The sequence below is a fragment of the Elephas maximus genome, chromosome 12, assembly GCF_024166365.1.
Source record: "Elephas maximus indicus isolate mEleMax1 chromosome 12, mEleMax1 primary haplotype, whole genome shotgun sequence".
In the NCBI taxonomy this organism is placed as follows: domain Eukaryota; kingdom Metazoa; phylum Chordata; class Mammalia; order Proboscidea; family Elephantidae; genus Elephas; species Elephas maximus.
The window spans coordinates 62,752,251-62,772,596 of record NC_064830.1 but is presented as its reverse complement, the minus strand read 5'-3'; the positions used below and the strand labels follow the sequence as shown (position 1 = coordinate 62,772,596).

At 51.4% G+C, this 20,346-nt stretch overlaps 1 protein-coding gene across 7 annotated transcripts in view; it reads right to left on the bottom strand.

The window, feature by feature from the left end:
• MGRN1 (mahogunin ring finger 1) overlaps positions 1–20,346 on the bottom strand; it is a 77,900-nt gene that overhangs the window by 13,834 nt on the left and 43,720 nt on the right. For all 7 annotated transcript variants that reach the window (XM_049903001.1, XM_049902996.1, XM_049902997.1 and 4 more), the window contains exons 5-11: positions 19,928–20,045; positions 12,599–12,665; positions 11,810–11,859; positions 8,383–8,430; positions 6,309–6,377; positions 3,282–3,441; positions 701–810 (exon numbers count right to left, since the gene is read on the bottom strand). In XM_049903001.1, the coding sequence (XP_049758958.1) occupies positions 701–810; positions 3,282–3,441; positions 6,309–6,377; positions 8,383–8,430; positions 11,810–11,859; positions 12,599–12,665; positions 19,928–20,045 (622 nt within the window). The remainder of the gene's footprint in view (positions 1–700; positions 811–3,281; positions 3,442–6,308; positions 6,378–8,382; positions 8,431–11,809; positions 11,860–12,598; positions 12,666–19,927; positions 20,046–20,346) is intronic.

The following is a 20,346-nucleotide window of genomic DNA, read 5'->3' as shown; positions in this document are numbered from 1 at the left end:
CTCAGTCTCTCCCTTTCTACACTCATCTCTGTCTCTATATGTCTCTGTATCTCTGTGAGTGGCTCTCTTCATCTCTCCATGTATCTCTGTGTCTCTCTGCATCTCTGTCCATCTCTCTCTCCTTAGGTTCCAGAACTCAGATTCTAACTCCCCTGTTTGCCTGAAGCAGGGTCTACGGTCAGGGTATCTGCAGACCAAATCTGGAGAACACTTTCTGAGACTCCTGTGGTCCGCTGTAGGCAGGGGTACACGAAGGCAAGTGTCCCAGCCACCACTGGAGGAGAGGTCTTCAGAGGGAAAATGGCATTTCTCAGTCATGAACCATGAGCTCCCTGCATGCCTGGCATGGGGAGTGACTGTGGGCAACACAGGGCTCACATCTGCTCATTCTCAGGATGGCGAGGGAGATCATCAGCCACTGCAGCCCCCTGCTGGCAGGACCACCATGTGCTCACTGGACCCAGGATAGGTGGGCCCATCTAAGGCCTCTCAGCCATCCCTGGGGGCCATGCCTGCCTGATGGACAGATGAGGACAAAGTAGCCCGACTGGGTCCTGCCTGGTGCTGCCCTGAAGGCTGGGCTGGGGCCGGCCTCCTTCCTGGCCACGCTCCACTACTAACCCTACACCTGGCCCTGTGGGACACCTCCAGAGCTCTCCCCGCCTCCCGCCAGCCCACAGGCAGGAGGAAGGACACTTACAGAGTGCTCGTCGTGGTCCACGCTCTGGGCTAGGACAGGGCTGAAGGAGACTGGGGACAGAGCCCCTGGCTTCTTCCGCACAGCCCGGATCTGTAGGAGGGCCCGGAAAGCTGTGGCAAAAGGGAGAGGGCTCGTGTCAGGTAACTGAAAACCATTCCAGCCCCACTGAGGCCCTCCAAGCTCTGGGGACGCCGACCACCCCCACCTACCCCTTCCCACCCTGCAGCAGCATCCCTGGGACAGCCCATGTTTCCAAATCAGAGGCAAGGAAAGTCCTAACAAGATGGCCCAGGGAAGGGAAATGGCTGCTCTGGAGCTGGCCAGGGGTGAGGCCTGGAGTGGAGTTCCTAAGGAGCAGGCCGTAAGACACATACAAGACCCCACGTTTGTCTAAACCCACAGAACATAAACAAATCCATCTTGGCAGAAGTATAGCCACAATTCTCCTTATAAGTAAGCATACTTAGAACATGTTTTCAGGAGGGACCAGTCTCTGGAGATGGACATTGTGCTTGGTTAAGCAGACAGTCAGAGAAAAAGAGGAAGACCCTCAATGAGATGGACTGACATAGTGGCTGCAACAATGGGCTAAAGCATAACAACAATCATGAGAAAGGCGCAGGACCGCAGAAGAAGGGTGACTGTGACTGTGAGGTGACTGTCTGCTCCCCGGGCACAGAAAGACCCTCCATCACACACACCCTGGCCCCAAGTCCCTGATGATCCACTTCCTGACATCCTGATCCCCGTCCCCGCCTGTCTCCTAGCAACCCAAGAGGAGTGTAAGGGAGCGAACTGATGAACTGAGCTGGCCCCTCACACCATGCTGCTCTCAGCTCAAAGTCCATCCAGCCTCAGGGGTGCCTTGTCTGCTGTCCCTCCAGGGCCCAGCACACACCCACCCGCAGGCTCCCCTCCCAGCCCTGCTGTCCTGCCGTGGCTGGGCCTTCCTCCTGGGTTCTGGAGGCCCCTACATGACACGGCCTCAGACTCCACATCCACACACTCAGCCTGTCCACAGCCCCTGAAGAACCACCACTGCATACATGTGCACATTCACATGCACACACTCACGCATGCATGCAGAAGCATATGTACACACGTGTACACACACGCAAACACACAATCGCACCCTTCCCACAGCCCACATGCTGTCCTGGGGAAGGGGAGGGACAATCACACGACAAGTTGGTGTAGTTGCTTCCAGTCTGTGGGGTCAAGGGCGTATGTTCCGACGCTGACTCCAGTTCAAAGCCCGCCCCGACCCTGCAGAGACCTTGGGCAAGTCCCTCCCTGTGCCCCCAAAAGTGCCAGGGCAGGCTCCACAGCCGGGGTCAGACTGTGAGGCACCCCCCATCCCTCTCAGGTCCATGCCCGGCACAGAAGCTCATGTGAAGTGTTGGTATTTTCAACAAGCTTCCTGGTGATGCTGACCTCACGCCCTGGCCTGAGAACAGCAGAAGGGCATTCTTTTGTTTTTAAAGCAGTCATTTACCTACTAACGAACGTTTCCAAGATGAGACAGGTGTCCTGCAGCTCCACAGGCAGCCCCCATTAGTGTCCCTGACAGGTGGAAAACCTACTCGGAGGGCCGAAGAGGAAACAGGCCCAGGGGCCACAGGGACACCAGCGTGATGCTCATTTTGACCGAGGGAATGTTCTACCCTGAGAGTGTCTGACTCCCTGTATTTGAAGACAATTACTGTATTCAGAATTCTGCCTAACGTGATGATTGAGAAAACTGCTGAAGGGTTCCAGATCAATTTTATACCAGCACGTTTTCCCCTTTTCATGTTTACAATAATTTTTATCAAAATAAATTAATTTCTGCAGAACTGCATTTCAAATTCTCATAGAATCTAGACTTTCTGGAGCCATGGAGGCTGGATGAACCCCTGAAACTACTGCCCTGACATAATATTTAAACTTTAAACCAAAAATATCCCCTGAAGTCTTCTTTAAACCAAACAACAGTTCAGCCTCACTAGTAAAGAATGTCTGCCTTGAGTATTACGCTCTTTTAGGAACTATCTATATAGGATCAAACTGATACCAGCAACTCAAAAGATTAGCTAGGAACGTTAGGGGGCAGTGAGCTTATGCTCATGGGAGGAACAGCTCGGAGAAGGAGGGTGGGAGTCACTGCACAGCTCAAAGAACATAATCAATGTCACTGACTTGTATATGTAGAAACTGCTGACCTGATGTATGTTCTGCTGCGTTTGTTATCAACAAAAATAAATTTAAAAATACATATATAAATTCAATTCCATGTAAGCTCTAAAATCAACACTTGATTCACTGATCAACTTTTCTCCTGTTTGAGTTTCACACATGACATCTGTCCCTGAAGCATTCTCTCATGGCCATTATTTCTAACAAGTCCAATGTTCTTAAGACTCAGATTCTGAGGTCGCTGTCAGTTTTCTGCTGGTAATTAACATGTGTCACCACGCCAACTGCAGCTCCCTGGGACTGCCCCCTGGTACAGGACTGCCACGCTGTGCCCAGGACCTAATCTCCTTCCAAAAGCTTCCCCTCCCCACCCAGTGCAGGTGTGGCTGGGGCCCGCAGCACTCACGCAGCCGGCAGATGGGGCAGTTGTTGGCCTGGTAGCGCAGGGTGTCAGCACAGGAGTTGCAGAGGCAGAGGTGGCGGCAGGGCAGGATCAGAGTGTCGCGCAGGTCTGACAGGCATACCACGCACTCGTTGCTGTTGTCACTGTTCTCATCGTCCGAGGGCTGTGGAGACAAGGACCCGTGGGTTGGCCTTCTGAGGGCCAGAGGCTGGGAAGCCAGGGCTGGTGGGGAGCAAAGAGGCTGGAGCCAAGGAGGGGCCCATGCTGCCTCAGCTGGCCTTGTCTGTCCCCAGCACAGGCTCCAGTAGAGAGGCCACTGCTGCCTGGGGGCAACACGCAGGCCACTCCACCCCAACTGCAGCTCCCCACTCAGGTAGGACAGAAACACAGAAGTGTTGACTGGAGAGCATAGGACCTGGGGTGAGACCAGTCCAGGAACCGTATCCCAGCCTGCTTCTCACTTCCTGTGCAGTGCGGGTGGCCTACTGCCTCTTGGAGCCTCAGTCTGCCCCTCTAGAATGGTGTAGCATGCTGAGCACTGGGTCATCACATGCAAAGCACTTACTTAGACACTTGCACTGGCACTCCAGTCCTGTCACTATTAATCGTTTTTTCGAGGATTCCAAAGCCATGGCCTTATACGGGCCTGAGAAGTCTTCAGGAAAGAAAACCACTGTGCTGGTTTAACCCAGCATCTTCCAGACTAACAGGACTAGGGAGGCTTTTAAGTGACCCAATAACATTCTAGGGCCCCGGGGTCCCTCAGACTCTGGTTTGGCCAATGCAAGCTTGAATTTTGATCAATACAAGTGCAACAGAGCTGGAAGCTGCTGCTCAAAGTGGGAGTTACCACCCTCTGGCTGTAACCTGCCACTGGTGTCCTCCCCCAGAGCCTGCAAATGACACTGCAAGGGCTGTGACTCAGACAAGGTTTCAGAGCTGTCCGGCCAAGAGCAACACTCGATGGACACCATGCTCCAATACAGCCCCTGCCAACTACAATGCAGGGAGGGGAATCTGTGATCCTCCCCACCACATACACACCCCTGATCAAGAGTACAAAGGCCTCTCTCTATTCTTCAGAACCAAAGAGAAAATGTGGAAAAGCTATGATGCTGAGGAACATATCTTCACCTTGATCAGAGGGTACCCACTTATTTCACTAAAAATATCAACCAAGTTTAACATGTCTGAAAATTTTTCATTAGGTAATGGCAGCTTTAAAATAGGAGTCAACAATTCTGGCCCTCCGCTCATTTTTGTAAATAAAGTTTCATCAGTACACAGTCACGTCAATTAAGTTACATATCATCCATGGCCACTTTTGTGCTACATCGACAGTAGGAGGCAGATGTGACATAGACCTGATGGCCTGCAAAGCCAAAAATATTTACTATCTGGCCCTTTACAGAAAGGCTGCCAGCCTCTGTTCTAGAACATCTGAAGTGAGCAGGGATACTTTATCTGAGGCTAACTCCTAAAGGGCTAAGGCCTGCCCAAACTGCTTCTAGCTGGTTTCAGCTATCCTGAGAAAAGCTGGATGTGAGGCTTCCAGAGAGATTTTATGAAACAGGTGACAGTACACTTTAAAAAGGCAGACAGGTGTCAACTTCTCTCTCTGCTACTCTCTTCTGGACTGTGAGCAAAGACCACAAAGCAGGCTCAGCCCAGAGGAGATGGAGCCCTCCTGTGTCCTTTCCTGTCCCTAAGTCAGAGGTTTACATAATAAACCAGTGAATTTGTTTTAAAAAAAAAAAAAGGGCAAAATGTTCTATAATCTGTTACCTTAAAAAAAAGAATTTTTTTTGGAAGCCAGCATAGCAGGGGCAGGGGTTTGGGGACCATGATTTCAGGGGACATCTAAGTCAACTGGCATAATTATAAAATCTATTAAGAAAACATTCTGCATCCCACTTTGGAGAGTGGTGTCTGGGGTCTTAAACTCTAGCAAGCAGCCATCTAAGATGCATCAATTGGTCTCAACCCACCTGGAGCAAAGGAGAATGAAGAACAACAAAGACGCAAAGTAATTATGAGCCCAAGAGACAGAAAGGGCCACATAAACCAGAGACTATATTAGTCTGAGACCAGGAGAACTAGATGGTGCCCAGCCACAATCAATGACTGCCCTGACAGGGAACACAACAAAGAACCCGAGGGAGCAGGAGAGCAGTGGGATGCGGACGCGAAATTCTCATAAAAAGACCAGACTTAATGGTCTGACTGAGACTAGAATGACCCCGGACGTCATGGTCCTAAGACCCTCTGTTAGCCCAAGACAGGAACCATTCCTAAAGCTAACTCTTCAGACAGAGATTGGAGTAGGCTATGGGATGGACAATGATACTGGTGAAGAATGAGCTTCTTGGATCAAGTAGACACATGAGACTATGTTGTCATCTCCTGTCTGGAGATGAGAGTGTAGAGAGAGTCAGAAGCTGGCCAAATGGACACAAAAAGAAATAGAGGAGGGAAGAAGTGTGCTGTCTCATCGGGGGAGAACAATTAGGGTATATAGCAAGATGTTTACAAATTTTTGTATGAGAGTCCAACTTGATTTGTAAACTTTCACTTAAAGCACAATAAAAATTAAAAAAAAAAATTAAGACTGGAAAGGGGTTAGATGAGAAGCTTAGGGGGCAGTGAGTTTATGTTAATGGTAGAGGAATAATTTGGAAATCTGTTGAGAATGGTTGCACACCTCGAAAATGTAATCAATGTCACTGAATTGTACGTGCAGAAATCGTCAAACTGTGTATGCTCTGCTTTGTATGTTTTCAGCAAACAATAAATTATTCTTTAAAAAATTAAGAAAAAAAAGGATGGAGCTTGGGAAGCAGCCCAGGACCCCTGGGTGAAGGCAGAGAAGAGGTCTGGTTCATCTCTGTCAGCCAGAGACCCCTGGGTGAAGGCAGGGGAGGGGGCCGGCTCACCTCCATCAGCCCAGAGCCCTGGGTTAGATCGTTCAGAGCAAGCTGGCTCCCGTGAAAGCGGGACTGGGCCGTGAGGGGTCCAGCCTCGAGGACATACCTTCGTATCCTGGTTGTTCTTGTTCTCGATGCCATAAATCTCCTGCAGCAAGTAGCTGACTCGGTCCACCTGGAGGGCAGAGAGGCATGCTGGGCATTCTCTCAGGTTCTGCTCTCACCTGGCACAGCCCCACTTCAGGGAGCAGGCCCAGTTCCAAGTGAGGCTGCGGGGTTACCTGCTACCTGCCCAGCCAGACCAGCATCACAGGACGTGGGGCTGCTGCCCCAGGTGGTCTGCCCATTACAGACAGACTGAACCAAGCTCCATGGGGGCCCGGCACCCACACCCTATGCCCACCTCACTGCCCCCATTCCCTGGGGACAAACCACTCTGACCCCATCCACCACCAGCCCCTCAGAGTGATCAGAGTTGAGGCTGGAAACTGAGGTCTCTCAGGCACCAAATGGCAGCCTGAGCCGCTACTACTTTATAAGAGCTCCTTCCACAAAAGGAGAAAATGTCTCTCATCTCCAAGACACTGAACCCATTTTCTACAAATGGCGTTGCCCTGCCCTTCACTCCCAGGTAATTTTCAAAAGCGGTCTTGAAAGCCGCTCCCCCAAGCCGCTCCCCACGGTCCCACGGACCACGCACAAGCACCTCTATGGAGAGCCGCCTGCTGCTGCGCACCTCCCAGGCAGGTGCCTCTGAATGTCTGTGCCTTGGACCCTCTGCTAGACCTCCCGGCGCTCTCTCTACCCACCTTTTAAAAAATAACAAACACCTTTCCCGGTTGTGGTCTGAAATAGGGAGGCGCACCTTAGCAGCCACACACAAGGAAAACTGCGAACCATGGCCTTGAGACACACGCCCCACCCTTGCCCACATTAAAATCAGTCTCAAAATCAAAATCTAGCTTAGCTCTGTTTAGGGGACCCCCATCCTAAATTCCTGGTCCTTATTCGAGGCCACCAGGAGTAACTCCTCAGAGCTCCTCACGTGTAGGACCATGAAATTAACACCCCCAAAGAAAAACAGGAGTCTGGGCCATGTGGCTGGTATACAGCTCCCACTTATTCCAGAATATTCCATGCTTCCTCTCCAATGCTGAAGTCAATCCGAGTCTTTACCTGAGATGAACAATTTTTCAGCAAATCATGAGGAGGATAAGGAGGGTGTAGTTTTCTGTGTCCTGTTTCCTTCCTTCCTCTATCCATTCCCTTCAGTAAGTACTTACTGAAGGCTTACTATGTTCCAAGGAGCCCTGGTGGCGCAGTGGTTAAGCACTCAGCTGCTAACCGAAAGGCGGCAGTTTGATCCCATCAACTGCTCCGAAGGAGAAAAGACCTGGAAATCTGCTCCTATAAAGATTATAGCCTAGAAAACCCTACGGAGCAAGTTCTACTCTGTCATGTGGGGTTACTATGAGTTAGAATAAACTCAACAGCAACAGACCAGGATGTTGTGTTACTTTTAGGTTTTGATTCAACAGTGAGGTCTGGTTGTGGACCTGGGGCTGGCCCTGGAAGGTAAGGCCAGGAGAGAGGGGGCCCCTGTGACTGTCAGGAGAACTGCGATGTATGGGGAAAAGAAAGGGCCAGAATGGAGGCACTGGGAGTGCAGGCTTGTATTTACATGTTATAGACAGGCAGCACACAACGGTTTGGGCTGGCTGTTTTAACCCACCAAGTGCTCTGCTGGAGAAAGATGCAGTCTGCTTCCATAAAGGTTACAGCCTTGGAAACCCTATGGGGCAGTTCTACTCTGTCCTACAGGGTCACTACGACTTGGAATCGACTCGACGACAATGCCTTTTTTGTTTTTTTTTTAGTACTGTGTCCTAGACACCAGGATGGGGTTCAAGGGTGGACCAGGGACAGGCGTGTGGCAGCCGTGGCTGGTATACAGTGGCATGCAGTACACACGCACTCACCCAGTGTCCTTGTTCCAGGTGCTCCAGCTCACAGCCCAGCGGAGGAGCCAGCAAGTCCACAGGCACCAGGTGGCTGGAAGCAGCAGCCAGGTGGCCCAGGCAGAACAACGCGCACAGACTGCTGGACTCCGTATGTGTGTGCACACGTGCATGCATCTTTTAAAGCAAAAAGGCTCACGAGAGCAAGTCAGACCAACTTACAATTTGCTTCTGCTTTAAAGGTTTCACGGAGAAGCTGCCATCCATGTGCTGCCAGGAGGAGAAACGCCAAGGGTAAGTCGGTGGAGCTGGTAACTCTCAATGGTCCTAGCTGAACACACACACACACTCCTATGCACACAGCAGACAGACACACAGACACACACACACACGTACACATGCAGCACACATACATACACACGTATGCATAGAGCAGGCACACGTACAGACACCCACAGACAAGATGCAAAGACATAGAAACATACACAGACACAGTCACACATGCAGACACACAAATGCACACATAAACACACAAACACATGTACATATACGGCAGACACAGACACATGCACGCACATAGCAGACACACACATAAAGACAGTCACACACAGACACATACAGACACAGTCACACAGAGACACATACAGACATATACGATGACCAAAACAAAAAACCCAGTGCCATCGAGTTGATTCCAACTCATAGCGACCCTAAAAGGCAGAGCAGAACTGCCCCACAGAGTTTCCAAGGAGCACCTGGCAGATTTGAACTGCTGACCCTTTGGTTAGCAGCTGTAGCACTTAACTACTATGCCACCAGGGTTTCCTATACGATGACACATGTACGCATACAGCAGAGACACACCACACACACACATCCCTAACAAAAATGTGTCCCATAAAACGAGGTGGCCTGGGGCTTCCAGGTCTGGGTGGAAATAAAGGACAAAACCCTAAAACCTGCTGAAAGGCCCTTCCTTGGTCAGTCCACGCCCATACCTAGACACAGGAGGGGATGTGTGAAGATCAAAGGGTCAGGCCGAGGTTTCTCAGAGCACGGTCCCACACCTGGGTCACAGCTACCTGAGTGCATTCTGAAGACACAGACTCCTGGGCCTGACCCATGAAACCGAGCTTGGGGTGACTTGCAGAGACACTGCAGTTTAAAGAACACTCAGCCAATGTCCGAGTGACCACAAGACCCTCCCCCACATCAGGAAAGAGCCCCTGAGGGAGGGTGGAAGAGGGTTATTTACTGATTAGATAGTAAATAAGAACTACTTTAGGTGAACGGAAGGACAACACTCAATACAGGGGAGGTCAGCACAGCTGGACTGGACCAAAAGCAAAGAAGTTTCCTGAATAAACTGAATACTTCAAAGGTCAGCGTACCAGGGGCAAGGGTCTGAGGACTACGGCTTCAGGGGACATCTAAGTCAACTGGCAAAATAAATTCTAATAAGATTCTGCATCCCACTTTGAAGTGTGGCGTCTGAGGTCTTAAACGCTAACAAGTGGCTATCTAAGATGCATCAATTGGTCTCGACCCACCTGGATCAAAGGAGAATGGAGAACACCAAGGTCACACGACAACTAAGAGCCCAAGAGACAGAAAGGGCCACATGAACTACAGACTACATCATCCTGAGACCAGAAGAACTAGATGGTGCCCGGCCACAACCGATGACTGCCCTGACAGGGAACACATCAGAGAACCCCTGAGGGAGCAGGAGAACAGTGGGATGCAGACCCCAAATCCTCATAAAAAGACCAGACTTAATGGTCTGACTAAGACTAGAAGAATCCCAGTGGTCATGGTCCCCAAACCTTCTGTTGGCCCAGGACAGGAACCATTTCCGAAGCCAACTCTTGAGACATGGATTGGACTGGACAATGGGTTGGAGAGAGATGCTCATGAGGAGTGAGCTACTTGCATCAGGTAGATTCTTGAGACTATATTGGCATCTCCTGTCTGGAGGGGAGATGGGAGGGTAGAGGGGGTTAGAAACTGGCAAAACGGTCACGAAAGGAGAGAATGGAAGGAGGTAGCGGGCTGACTCATTAGGGGGAGAAAAAGTGGGAGTATGTACTAAGGTGTATGTAAGTTTATATGTGAGAGACTGACTTGATTTGTAAACTTTCACTTAAAACACAATAAAAATTATTTAAAAAAAGAAAGAGCCCTGGGTGCAAAGCTCAAGGCAAACCCATTTGGCTTTCCGAGGGTTTGGCTTAATTAGGAAGAAAGCATACACACAGAAAAGCTCAAGCTTTAAAAACCAAAAGAGCAAATTAGCGGAAAGCAAGCTGCGCTGGGCAGCACCCAAGGAGACATGCTGCTCAGAGGTGCATAAGGTTAATCAAAGCACGAGATCAGAGATCTGGGATGACACCAGCATCCCTCCTGAGCCAGCCAAGCCAGGAGGTTCTAGACAGGCTGGTAGGATCGGAAGGAAATTTCCAACATGTTAGACTCCACCAGTCAAGTGGATTCTCTTCGGGCTCTAAACCGGGAGCACAGGACAGAATGTCAGCCAGAGGATCCTAGAGGCCAACAGTGACCATCTCCCTGGACAAGGCTGGCTCGGTGGGTATGGCAGTGAGCCAGCTCTGAAGCAGGAGAGCAAGTCCATACCAGGCACCCAGCCTCACCCAGAGGACAGGACAGGGGGGCTGTGGACCAGCTGTGCCAACTTCCCTAGGGTGCTTTGGAAAGGCCTGGTCATAGGAAGGAGCCTCACATCTGGGGCTGGGGAGCCAAGAGTCAGCGGGTCACTCAGTGTACCGGGAAAAATCCAGAACATTCTGAGCCCCAGGCTCCATCCACTAGCCAGTATGGGACCTTGCTGCCAGTCTGGAAAACAGAGGGACCGCAGGCTGGCACTGAAAATTCACAGCTGCCAAGTGCTCGTGGAGGTCAGAGCATGGGGCAGAGTGTGGGGCAGGGGTGTCAGCCATGGCATTAGGGAATACACCCCACTGGCCTCTGGTGAGGTTCTTAGTGAGCAGGACCCTGTCCCTACACAGCTTGGCACTCACTGGCTCTAGGGACAGACACCCACAAAGTGGTCTGCATGGCCCCCCCAGGAACTAGCAGTCACCAACGGGTCTGACCATTCCTAGAATACGTGACTCTCTCATGATTCCCTGGGGAGCTGAGGGGCCTTGTTATCAAAGCCACCACACACAGACATACATGCTTACACACACTCAAACACACACACATATACACACGACACACACACTCAGAAATATACATACCACACACACATATACACTCAGTAATATACACAGACACATACATACCACACAAATACATATATACTATACACATATACACACCAGATACACACACATATATGCCACTCAGACATACACACATATACATTCAGACACACATACACACATCAACACAAATACACACTACAGACACAGACACACAGAGTTCTGAAGGGCTGGCCTCAGTCTAGAACATTCTCTCAGCCTCCTGGGAAGCATCATCCTCCCCTAGGCCCTGAACACGGGAGAATCGTCCACTTGCCTTGGCCTCCGGCACTGGGCCCACTTCTCCAAGCCTGAACCCCAGGTTCACGCTCCTTGTCTCAAAAGGCTGCCCCCTACAAAGGGCAGGTGGGCAAGATGGCACTTACCTTTTCAAAGGCAGCCAAGAGCACGTGGGCGTGGCCAGTCACCTCTACAACTGCAGGGAGAGAGGGAAAGGAGGATTATCAGAGCTGGCTGCCCTCAGGCGTGGGGATGCCAGTGCCTTTCTCCCTTACCTGCCCTGGCTTCTCCCTCATGGGGTCTTACCCCCTCAACTGAGTGGGCTGGGGTTTTACATGCTCATGGGTCTACCAAGAGAGTCATGAGTCTGTTTCTGGGCTTGCCTTCATGGCCCATGGGCTCCCCACTGACAGCCATCTGCTGTCTCACTCACACATGGAGGGACACCTCAGCAGGAAGCACATGGGAAAGGAGACGCGGACATCAGCTCTGGCCCTTTCCGCTACCTATCCTCATCATGTGACTAGGGGTGATTCCTCAGGCATGTGTGAGCCCAGGAAACACAGGATGCTCTTCGAGGCTGTGACTGCAATGACCAAGCTGGTTCGCCCAGACAGATGTGCACGGGGAAGCAGGCGACGGAGAAGCCAGCCTGTCCATCAGCTGTAGTCCCACGATGAAAAGGAGCAGTCAGGGGCTTTGGTCAGGGAGGTGAGGAAGGCCCTGAGCACCTGGGCAGCAGCCACAGCAGAGAAGAGCTGAAGCGTCCAGTGCCTGCAGCTCCTGGGCCCAAACCTGCCCCATGGGCCAAGTTCATAGCTCCCACCCACTCTGGCCAGGTGCAGGGCCTGTGGAGGGTCTTCCCACAGGCCCAGGGCTTAGAAAGAAGCATTCCCAGGGAGACGAGAGAGGCAGGAAAAGCCAACACTGCTCACCATCCCCTTCATCCACGACAGCCTGGACAACCACCGGAAACATGCCCCGGTCCAGGTCAAAGTTCAGCTGAGGGAGGAAGGAAGCAATGATGGTCAGGACCACAGTAGCCAGACCACGGACTCAGCGTTAGAGGGGGGACACAAGGACGAGCCGGTGAGAGAGAGAGGCACCCAGCTTGAACCCCTACAGAACGGAGGGAAGTGAAGGGGACCTCGGGAGAAACTCCTTCCTTCCATTACCCACCGGGGCTTAAATCTCTTCCGGCTCCCAGACGCTCTAAAGGCCGCTTCCTCCCCATGGACGACCGCAAGGCCCACAAGGCCCACAAGGCCTCGCACAGCCCGTCCAGCCCACGCCACACGCTACAACTTCATCCCAACCTGTTCATCCCCCCGCCAGACCAGGCCACATTCATTCCTCAAATGTGCCCACTCCCACCTTCCTAAAGGAGCCCTGGTGGTACAGTGGTTAAGAGCTTGGCCGCTAACCCAAAGGTCAATGGCTTGAACCCCCGAGCCACTCCGTAGGATAAAGATGTGGCAGTCTGCTCCCATAAAGATTACGGCCTTGGAAGCCTATGGGGCAGCTCTACTCTGTCCTCTAAGGCACTATGAGTTGGAATCGACTCCACCTCACCTAACAACAACCTCCTTCCTGCCAGGACCTCTCACTCCCCAGTGCCCCCTGCTGACCACTCCCTCTGGGTCTCAGGATCACCTTCCGTGGACCCCCAGTGTGGCAGCCCCAGTACACACTCTCTTGGCTCCCAGGGTCACCTCTGTATGACCACTGGAAAAAGGAAAGGCACCACATAAATAATCTCCCCAACTCCCCATGAGAAGACAGCCCGCGTGGGGTGGAGACCTTGCCCGTCTATTCACACCCTCATCACCCGCCCACAAACATCGGTTTTTTAATTTCTGGAGGAAAAAAACATTGATTTCTCAATAGAAGTTTACTAAAAGAATGGATAATCGCTGCACAACTGCACAAATACACTAAAAAACACTGAATCAGGCACTTTAAATGGGTGAACTGTACTTTTTAGAATACTTCAGTAAAGCTTTGTAAAAACAAATACTAGGAGCCCTGGTGGAGCAACAGTCAAGCACTTGCTGCTAACCAAAAAGTCAGTGGTCTGAATGAACTCACCCAGCAGCTCTGCAGTAGAATGGCCTGGCTATCTGCTTCCATAAAAGATTTACAGCCTAGAAAACCCTATGGGGCAGTTGTACTTTGTCCTACATTGTCACTATGAGTTGGAATCGACTCAATGGCACCCAACAACAAAACAAAGGATGGCTAAAACACCAAAGAGAAAGGACGTGGGGACCCCAGTGACCCCAGCAGGCCAGGCGCAGAGAGCACTGCTTCCGCCTCAGAGTCTGCAACAGCAGCCGAGTGATGGGAGAGGCCGCTGGGTCTGTCTGCAGTACCCGCCCTTCAGAAATGTCACAATAGTGCCATTCCTGGGCTGACATACCAGAATCCTGAGCCCGCAGCCAAGCAATCCCCTACAGATACATTTAGAATCAGCAAGACCCACAGATCTAAAAAGGCACTTTCAGCAAGACCAGGTTTTGGTTTTTCCCAAGCGTCAGCTGGATGAGCTTGAAGCAGGGGAAGCACAGGGCCCCCCACCCCCATAGGTCCCTCTAGGAAGCAGACTCTGGACACAGAGACCTCCTGCATGTCCCCACCCAGGAGCCCAGGTGACTTCCATTTCAAGCCACTCCGCCTCTCTAAGCCTATTTCCTGCTCTGTAAAATGGGGTGATTATCGCATGGACTTCGTGGGTTCCTGTGACATGATGCCATCAAGTCCTTCCACCTGACCTAGCACAGAGGTGCCACTTGGGTTGGTTACTGCCACCATTGTTATTACCATTATTCAGGGGACAGAAGCAATGATTCTATGATTTGTAAATACCGAGAATCCCTACCAAAAATACAAATGAAGAGAGGAGCCAAAACAGACAACAAAGGACAAGCAGAGAGAAGCAGGCCAGGAGACACACACATGCAAACATGTGCCCAACTGGGGCCCAGAGGCACACATGGAGACACAACCCCAGACACACACACACATTCACATGCATACTCACACAATCCCAGATACACACATACATGTTCACACACATACATACGCGCTCACACAATTCCAGACACATGCACACATACGCTCACACACATTCACATGCACACTCACATAATCACGCACACATATACAGACACTCGCACCACACAAATACGCATGCTCTCACACAGACATATTCCTTATACAGACACACAGACATACACACAGAAACATGCTCACATACACATTCACATGCATACCCACACAATCACAGACATACACATATACATACACGTACACATTCATATACTATGACACACTCAGACACATTCACACACTCACAATATACACATATACATACTCACAGACACACACACAGGAAAGACCACAGCCCAGATCCCCACCCCCACCCACCTGTCAGACACCTGTGCTGCCCTTGTTTTAGTGGAAGACACCAGTAGCTCTGTTTTAGTGGAAGACACCAGTAGCTCTGCCGATGGCCAGCCCATGGTACTGGTTCCCCAGGCGCACCAGGAGCTTCATTTGCTTTGTCTGGAAGCCAAGAGCTCCACTCTTAAATGTCCCTCCACACCAAAGGCTCTACGGAAGCACCATCAGCTGAACCAACCACAGACCTCCAATCCACATCTGCTCAGAGTAGACTGGGGGCCACAGAGCCCCCAGGCCAGGGGCTGACACACTGGAGGAGAGAGGCAGCTGGCAGGCAGCAGGCACCACACCCAGGGGCCACAAAAGGCAGGGGCAGGGAGCTGTACTGTCACATGTCAGCAGGCATGGCAGTATGATTGGTTGGGAAAACAGCCGGAAAGTGGCAGGCACTGGGCAGAGGTGCTGACAGCAGGCCAGGACTCAGGGCTGTGAGTTCGAGCCTGGGTCCCATCCTTTCACTGTGAACAAGCTCAGACCTGAGCTTCAGTGTCCTCTTCCAAAAGCAAAGCTCTATGTGCAGTGCCCAGGAGAGCACTGCATTTAACACCAGCAACAAGAAAGCCCCAAGTGTGTGGGCAGTGGGAGCTGAGCAACACTTCTGCGTGGGGGCTATCAGGTACTTGCCTTCTCTGGGCATGGGACCACAGGGGTGGCTGACAGCTGAGGAGAGCAGTCAAGGACTGCACTGGGCCATAGAGGCCCTCCGTGGAGCGGTCCACACATGCCAGGAAACTACACACCCTGGAAAGGGGCCGACACATCCACATGCCCACAAGCAGGGCCTGGTCAGACCTCCAGCTTGTGCAGTCCCAGGGGAAGGGCTATACCTCAGACGCCTGGATCTGTGACAGGGCAGGCCACCCAATTGCCCTCACTCCTGTACCAGCAGGCGGGTGCCCTGAGTACCCTGCCCCACCCCCTTCTCCTCCTAGATTTCACCTACACCCACGGGGACAAGGGCCCCTTTGTACACCTGGTCCTTCCCTCTATATCCAAGTCATGTGCATGGGCGTGATCCAGCCACTGACCTTCCCAGTCACTGGTGGTTATGACAAGAGCACTGGGTGTGGGCTAAGAGACTGCACCTCACAAGCCCCATAACTGAACTCAGGAGTGGAGCCACTGGGGCCTCACTCCCACGAAAGCAGAGGTGTAGGGTGAGGGCCTGGTACCCCCTCCCCCATGCCAGCTCAGCTGCTGGAGTGTGGGCCTGGTGCTGACGCCTCTGAGCTGATAACTTTTTTTCGTGATTTTTTTCCTTGTTTGCACTCTAACCTGAATGCTGTTTCAGCACCAGTTTGCAGTTCCGTTTTGGTGCTGGAATTTTTAAAATTAACAGTCTGGGAGGTGTGTGCATAATTCCACCAGCAGGGGGTGGCTGCTCTCCCTTCTCACCTCCTCTCTGGGGCTGGCACTTTACACCCTCAGAGGGAGGGACTGCGTCTACCTCCACTTTTCGGATGGGGAACCAAGTCTCAGGGACGCAGCAGAAGTGGCAGAATTGGCCTCCAGGCCCTGCAGGCGGGTGGAGTGACCCTAACCCGGCCAGAGCAGGCGGCCAGGCCTCAGCGGGCGGCCCAGCCTCAGCTGGACTGGCCAGCACCATCCTTCACTGGTCTGCAGGGAGAGCACACCAAGCCGCAGGGACACTTGCCCTGATGCCATTGCTTGGGCCCCAGAGGCAGAAACCCCGAGCTGTCCAACTCTTTCAGAATCTAGGCCAACAAATGCCTTTTTTCCTCTCCTTAAGCCAGATTGAGTTGTGTTTCTGTCACTTACAATGCAGGAAGTCCTGAAGAACACACCTACCTCGAGGCTCTCCACTGAGCTGCCTCCCCTGACACCTCCCACTAACATTTACCTCAGTGGTCACTGTGGGATGGACCAGTGACCACTCCATGGTAACTCCTTCACGGTCTTCAGTTAACCCTTCTTGGGGACCCCCCTCTGGAGCCCTGGTGGCACAGGGGTTAAGAGCTATGGCTGCTAACCAAAAGGCTGGCAGTTCGAATTCACCAGGTGCTCCTTGGGAACCCTATGGGGCAGTTCTATTCTGTCCTGTAGGTTGCTATAAGCTGGAATCAACTCGAGAACAATGAGTTTGGTTTTGGTTTTTGGGGATTCCCTCTGTGCTGGACCAATGCAGAGCTCAGGGGGCAAAGAGACCCCACTGTGACCCTACCTCCCCCATGGAACCAAGGCCCAGGAGGATGTGCCACTGGGGGTCACAACACCCCACCCCAGGCACATCACATGGATGGTGAGGCCCATGCCCAGGGAAGGCGGGGCAACCAGTGAGCTGCTTCGTTTCCCAGGGGCTCCTGGTGCCAGATCCAGGCATGCAGCGCCACCACAAGCCACCCACAGAGCTGGGCACACAGTGCCACCTATGAGCCATGCAGAGCTGGGCATGCAGCACCACCACAAGCCACACACACAGCTGGGCGTGGGCACCGCTAAGGTATGGCAGGAGAGGGCAGAGCCTCCTCCCCCTGGCGAGCTGGAGAGACATTTGTTTTATTCTTAGAGCAAAGACTAGGAGGCTTTCTTAGGACGGGTGGCCGTGCAACCCAGGGAGGGGGCTGACGGGTACACATCACACCCAAGACCCTCAGGCTCAGCTTCCCCTACCCCAGTACAGCCCTGGAGGGAGCCAGCCATGTAACTTCTCTCTGCCTTGGGCCCTGGGTGCCTCAGGCTCTCCCCACCACACATGAGCCACCAGACAGGTCACGAGCACTCTGGCAAGTAGAACAAGGTGAGGGGTGAAGGAGGAGGAGGGCATGTAACTGAGATGAATGTAAATACACGAAGAAAGTTAGTGAAGACATCACCCCAGCCACAACCAACCAAGACCTCGGAGGAGAACGGTGAAGTCCTGACACCAAAAGACATCCCCAGTATAATTCAGTAACAAAATGCAAATAAAAAGCATGCTACACCTGAGAGAAGTGAAAACATTTGTCCACACAAACCTGGAACAGGAAGTTTGTTCATAGCAGCTTGAGTCATAATAGCCAAAAAGTAGATACAACCCAAACACAAATAAAATGTGGTCTATCCGTACAATGAAGGAGCCCTTGTAGCCCAAAAGTTACATGCTTGGCTGCTAATCAAAATGTTGGTGGGTTCAAGCCTACCCAGTGGCTCTGTGGGAGAAAGACCTGGTGATCTGCTTCCGTAAAGATTACGGCCTTGGAAACCCTATGCAGCAGTTCTACTCTGTCATGTGGGGTAGGTATGAGTCAGAATCAACTCGATGGCCTAACAACAACATACAATGGAATCTTACTCAGCCATAGAAAGGAATGAAGCACTGTTATCATGAAGTGCTACACCATGGATGAATCTTGAAAACATTATTCTGAGTGAAAGAAGTCAGTCACAATACATCCAGAAGGCCAAACCCAGAGACAAGAAGTAGACGAGTGGTTGCTGGCGGGTAGAACAAGGATTCACTGTAAATGGGCAAGAGGGATCCCACAGAGAAGATGGAAATGTTCTACAACTGGATGTGGATTGTAATGATGAGTGTACAACCCATAAATTTACTAAAAATCCTTGAATTGTACACCTAAAATGGGTGAGTCTTATGGTACATAAATTATACCTCAAGAAATGGAATGTGTGGCTAATTGCCTCCATGAACAACTGCCTCCTCTACCATGAGACCAGAAGAACTGGATGGTGCCCAGCTACCATTACTGACCATCTTAATCAAACATTCTATTCCAATCAAAATCAAAAGGGGGAAAATGCAGTATAGAACTTCAAATTTTCACAGACTCCAGGGTTTCTGGAGCCATGGAGGATGGATGAATCCCTGAAACTATTACCCTGAGATAATCTTTAAACCTTAAACCAAAAATATCCCCTGAAGTCTTCTTAAGACCAAACAATAAAAAAAAAAAAAAAAAAACAATAGTTTAGCTTAATTAATAAAGTATGTCTGCCTTGAGCATTGTGCTCTTTTAAGATCTATCCATATGGGATCAAAGATTATACTTGCTCTTCTCTGTGCCCAGGAGGGCTCTCTGTGTTACACTGGTATATACAAATCTCTTTCATTTGCTTTAAGGCTGCATGGCACCTCATAATGTAAAATGAACTATGGATTCCATAATATATACAATAAAAAAAAAGTTGCTGTCAAATTGATTCCAACTCATGGCGACCACATGTGTGTTAGAGCAGAACTTAGGGTTTTCAATATTTAATTTTTTAGAAGTATATCACCAAGCCTTTCCTCCAAGGTACCTCTGGATAAGCTCAAACCTCCAACCTTTCGGTTAGCAGTCGAGTGTGTTACCTGTTTGCACCACCCAGGGGCTCCTACATACACATGTATGGTGCCCACAATATAAATAAAGTGAGCAATCCCCTTGGGATGGGCATTTAGGTTGTTTCCAGTTTCTTACGATTATAAACAAAGCTGCAATAAACACCCTTCTATTTTATGTAAAATGAGTCCCTGGGTGTGAAACCGACACACCACGTTCACGGGTCCTGCCAAGCATAGCCCTGTGGCCCCAAAGGGAGCCCCTTCCTCACACAGCACCAAGCCTGGTGCTCTTACTACATGGTCTGGCCTCTGCTTACTCCTTCGGCCAATGCTCAGACCTGATGCACCCTGCCTATCAGCACATGCAGGTTAGGACCTCAGTCCTGGTGGGAAGCTGCTCCTGGTGTAGAGCCACCACTCAAGGAACTGACCACAACAGCCCCCCGTGCCCACCTACCCTGAGGGGAGGGAATTCAGAAAAGGGCCCGGGGACCAGCAGGGGCTCCTCCAGGAGCGTTACCTCATCATCCTTCCACTCCGAGAAATCGATCTTGAAGGAGGGCAGGGAGAATTGCTGGCCCACCCCTCTCTTGTAGTGGATGGTCTCAGACTGCAGGGCGGTGCTCTTTGGGCTGTATCTGAGGGGCACCAAAAGAGAAGGGAGGCGGTGAGGCTCTGCTGACACACACACCCCTCTGGGCCCCACCTCAGTGAGTCTTTCCTGCTGTCGGCCACCCAGGATCCCTGCCAGCACAGACCTTCCATGCAGAGGCCAGCACCCATGTTCCTTTCAGGGACAAAGCAGGAATCTCCCACAGCTGCAAGTCCGTGGCCCCCTCTGGAGTAAGCAGGAAGGTGGCCCCCGTGGCCATACAGCACTTGTCCCTGAGAGCCCCTCCATGTAGCTGTCACTGACTCATCCTGCCAGTCACACAGCTG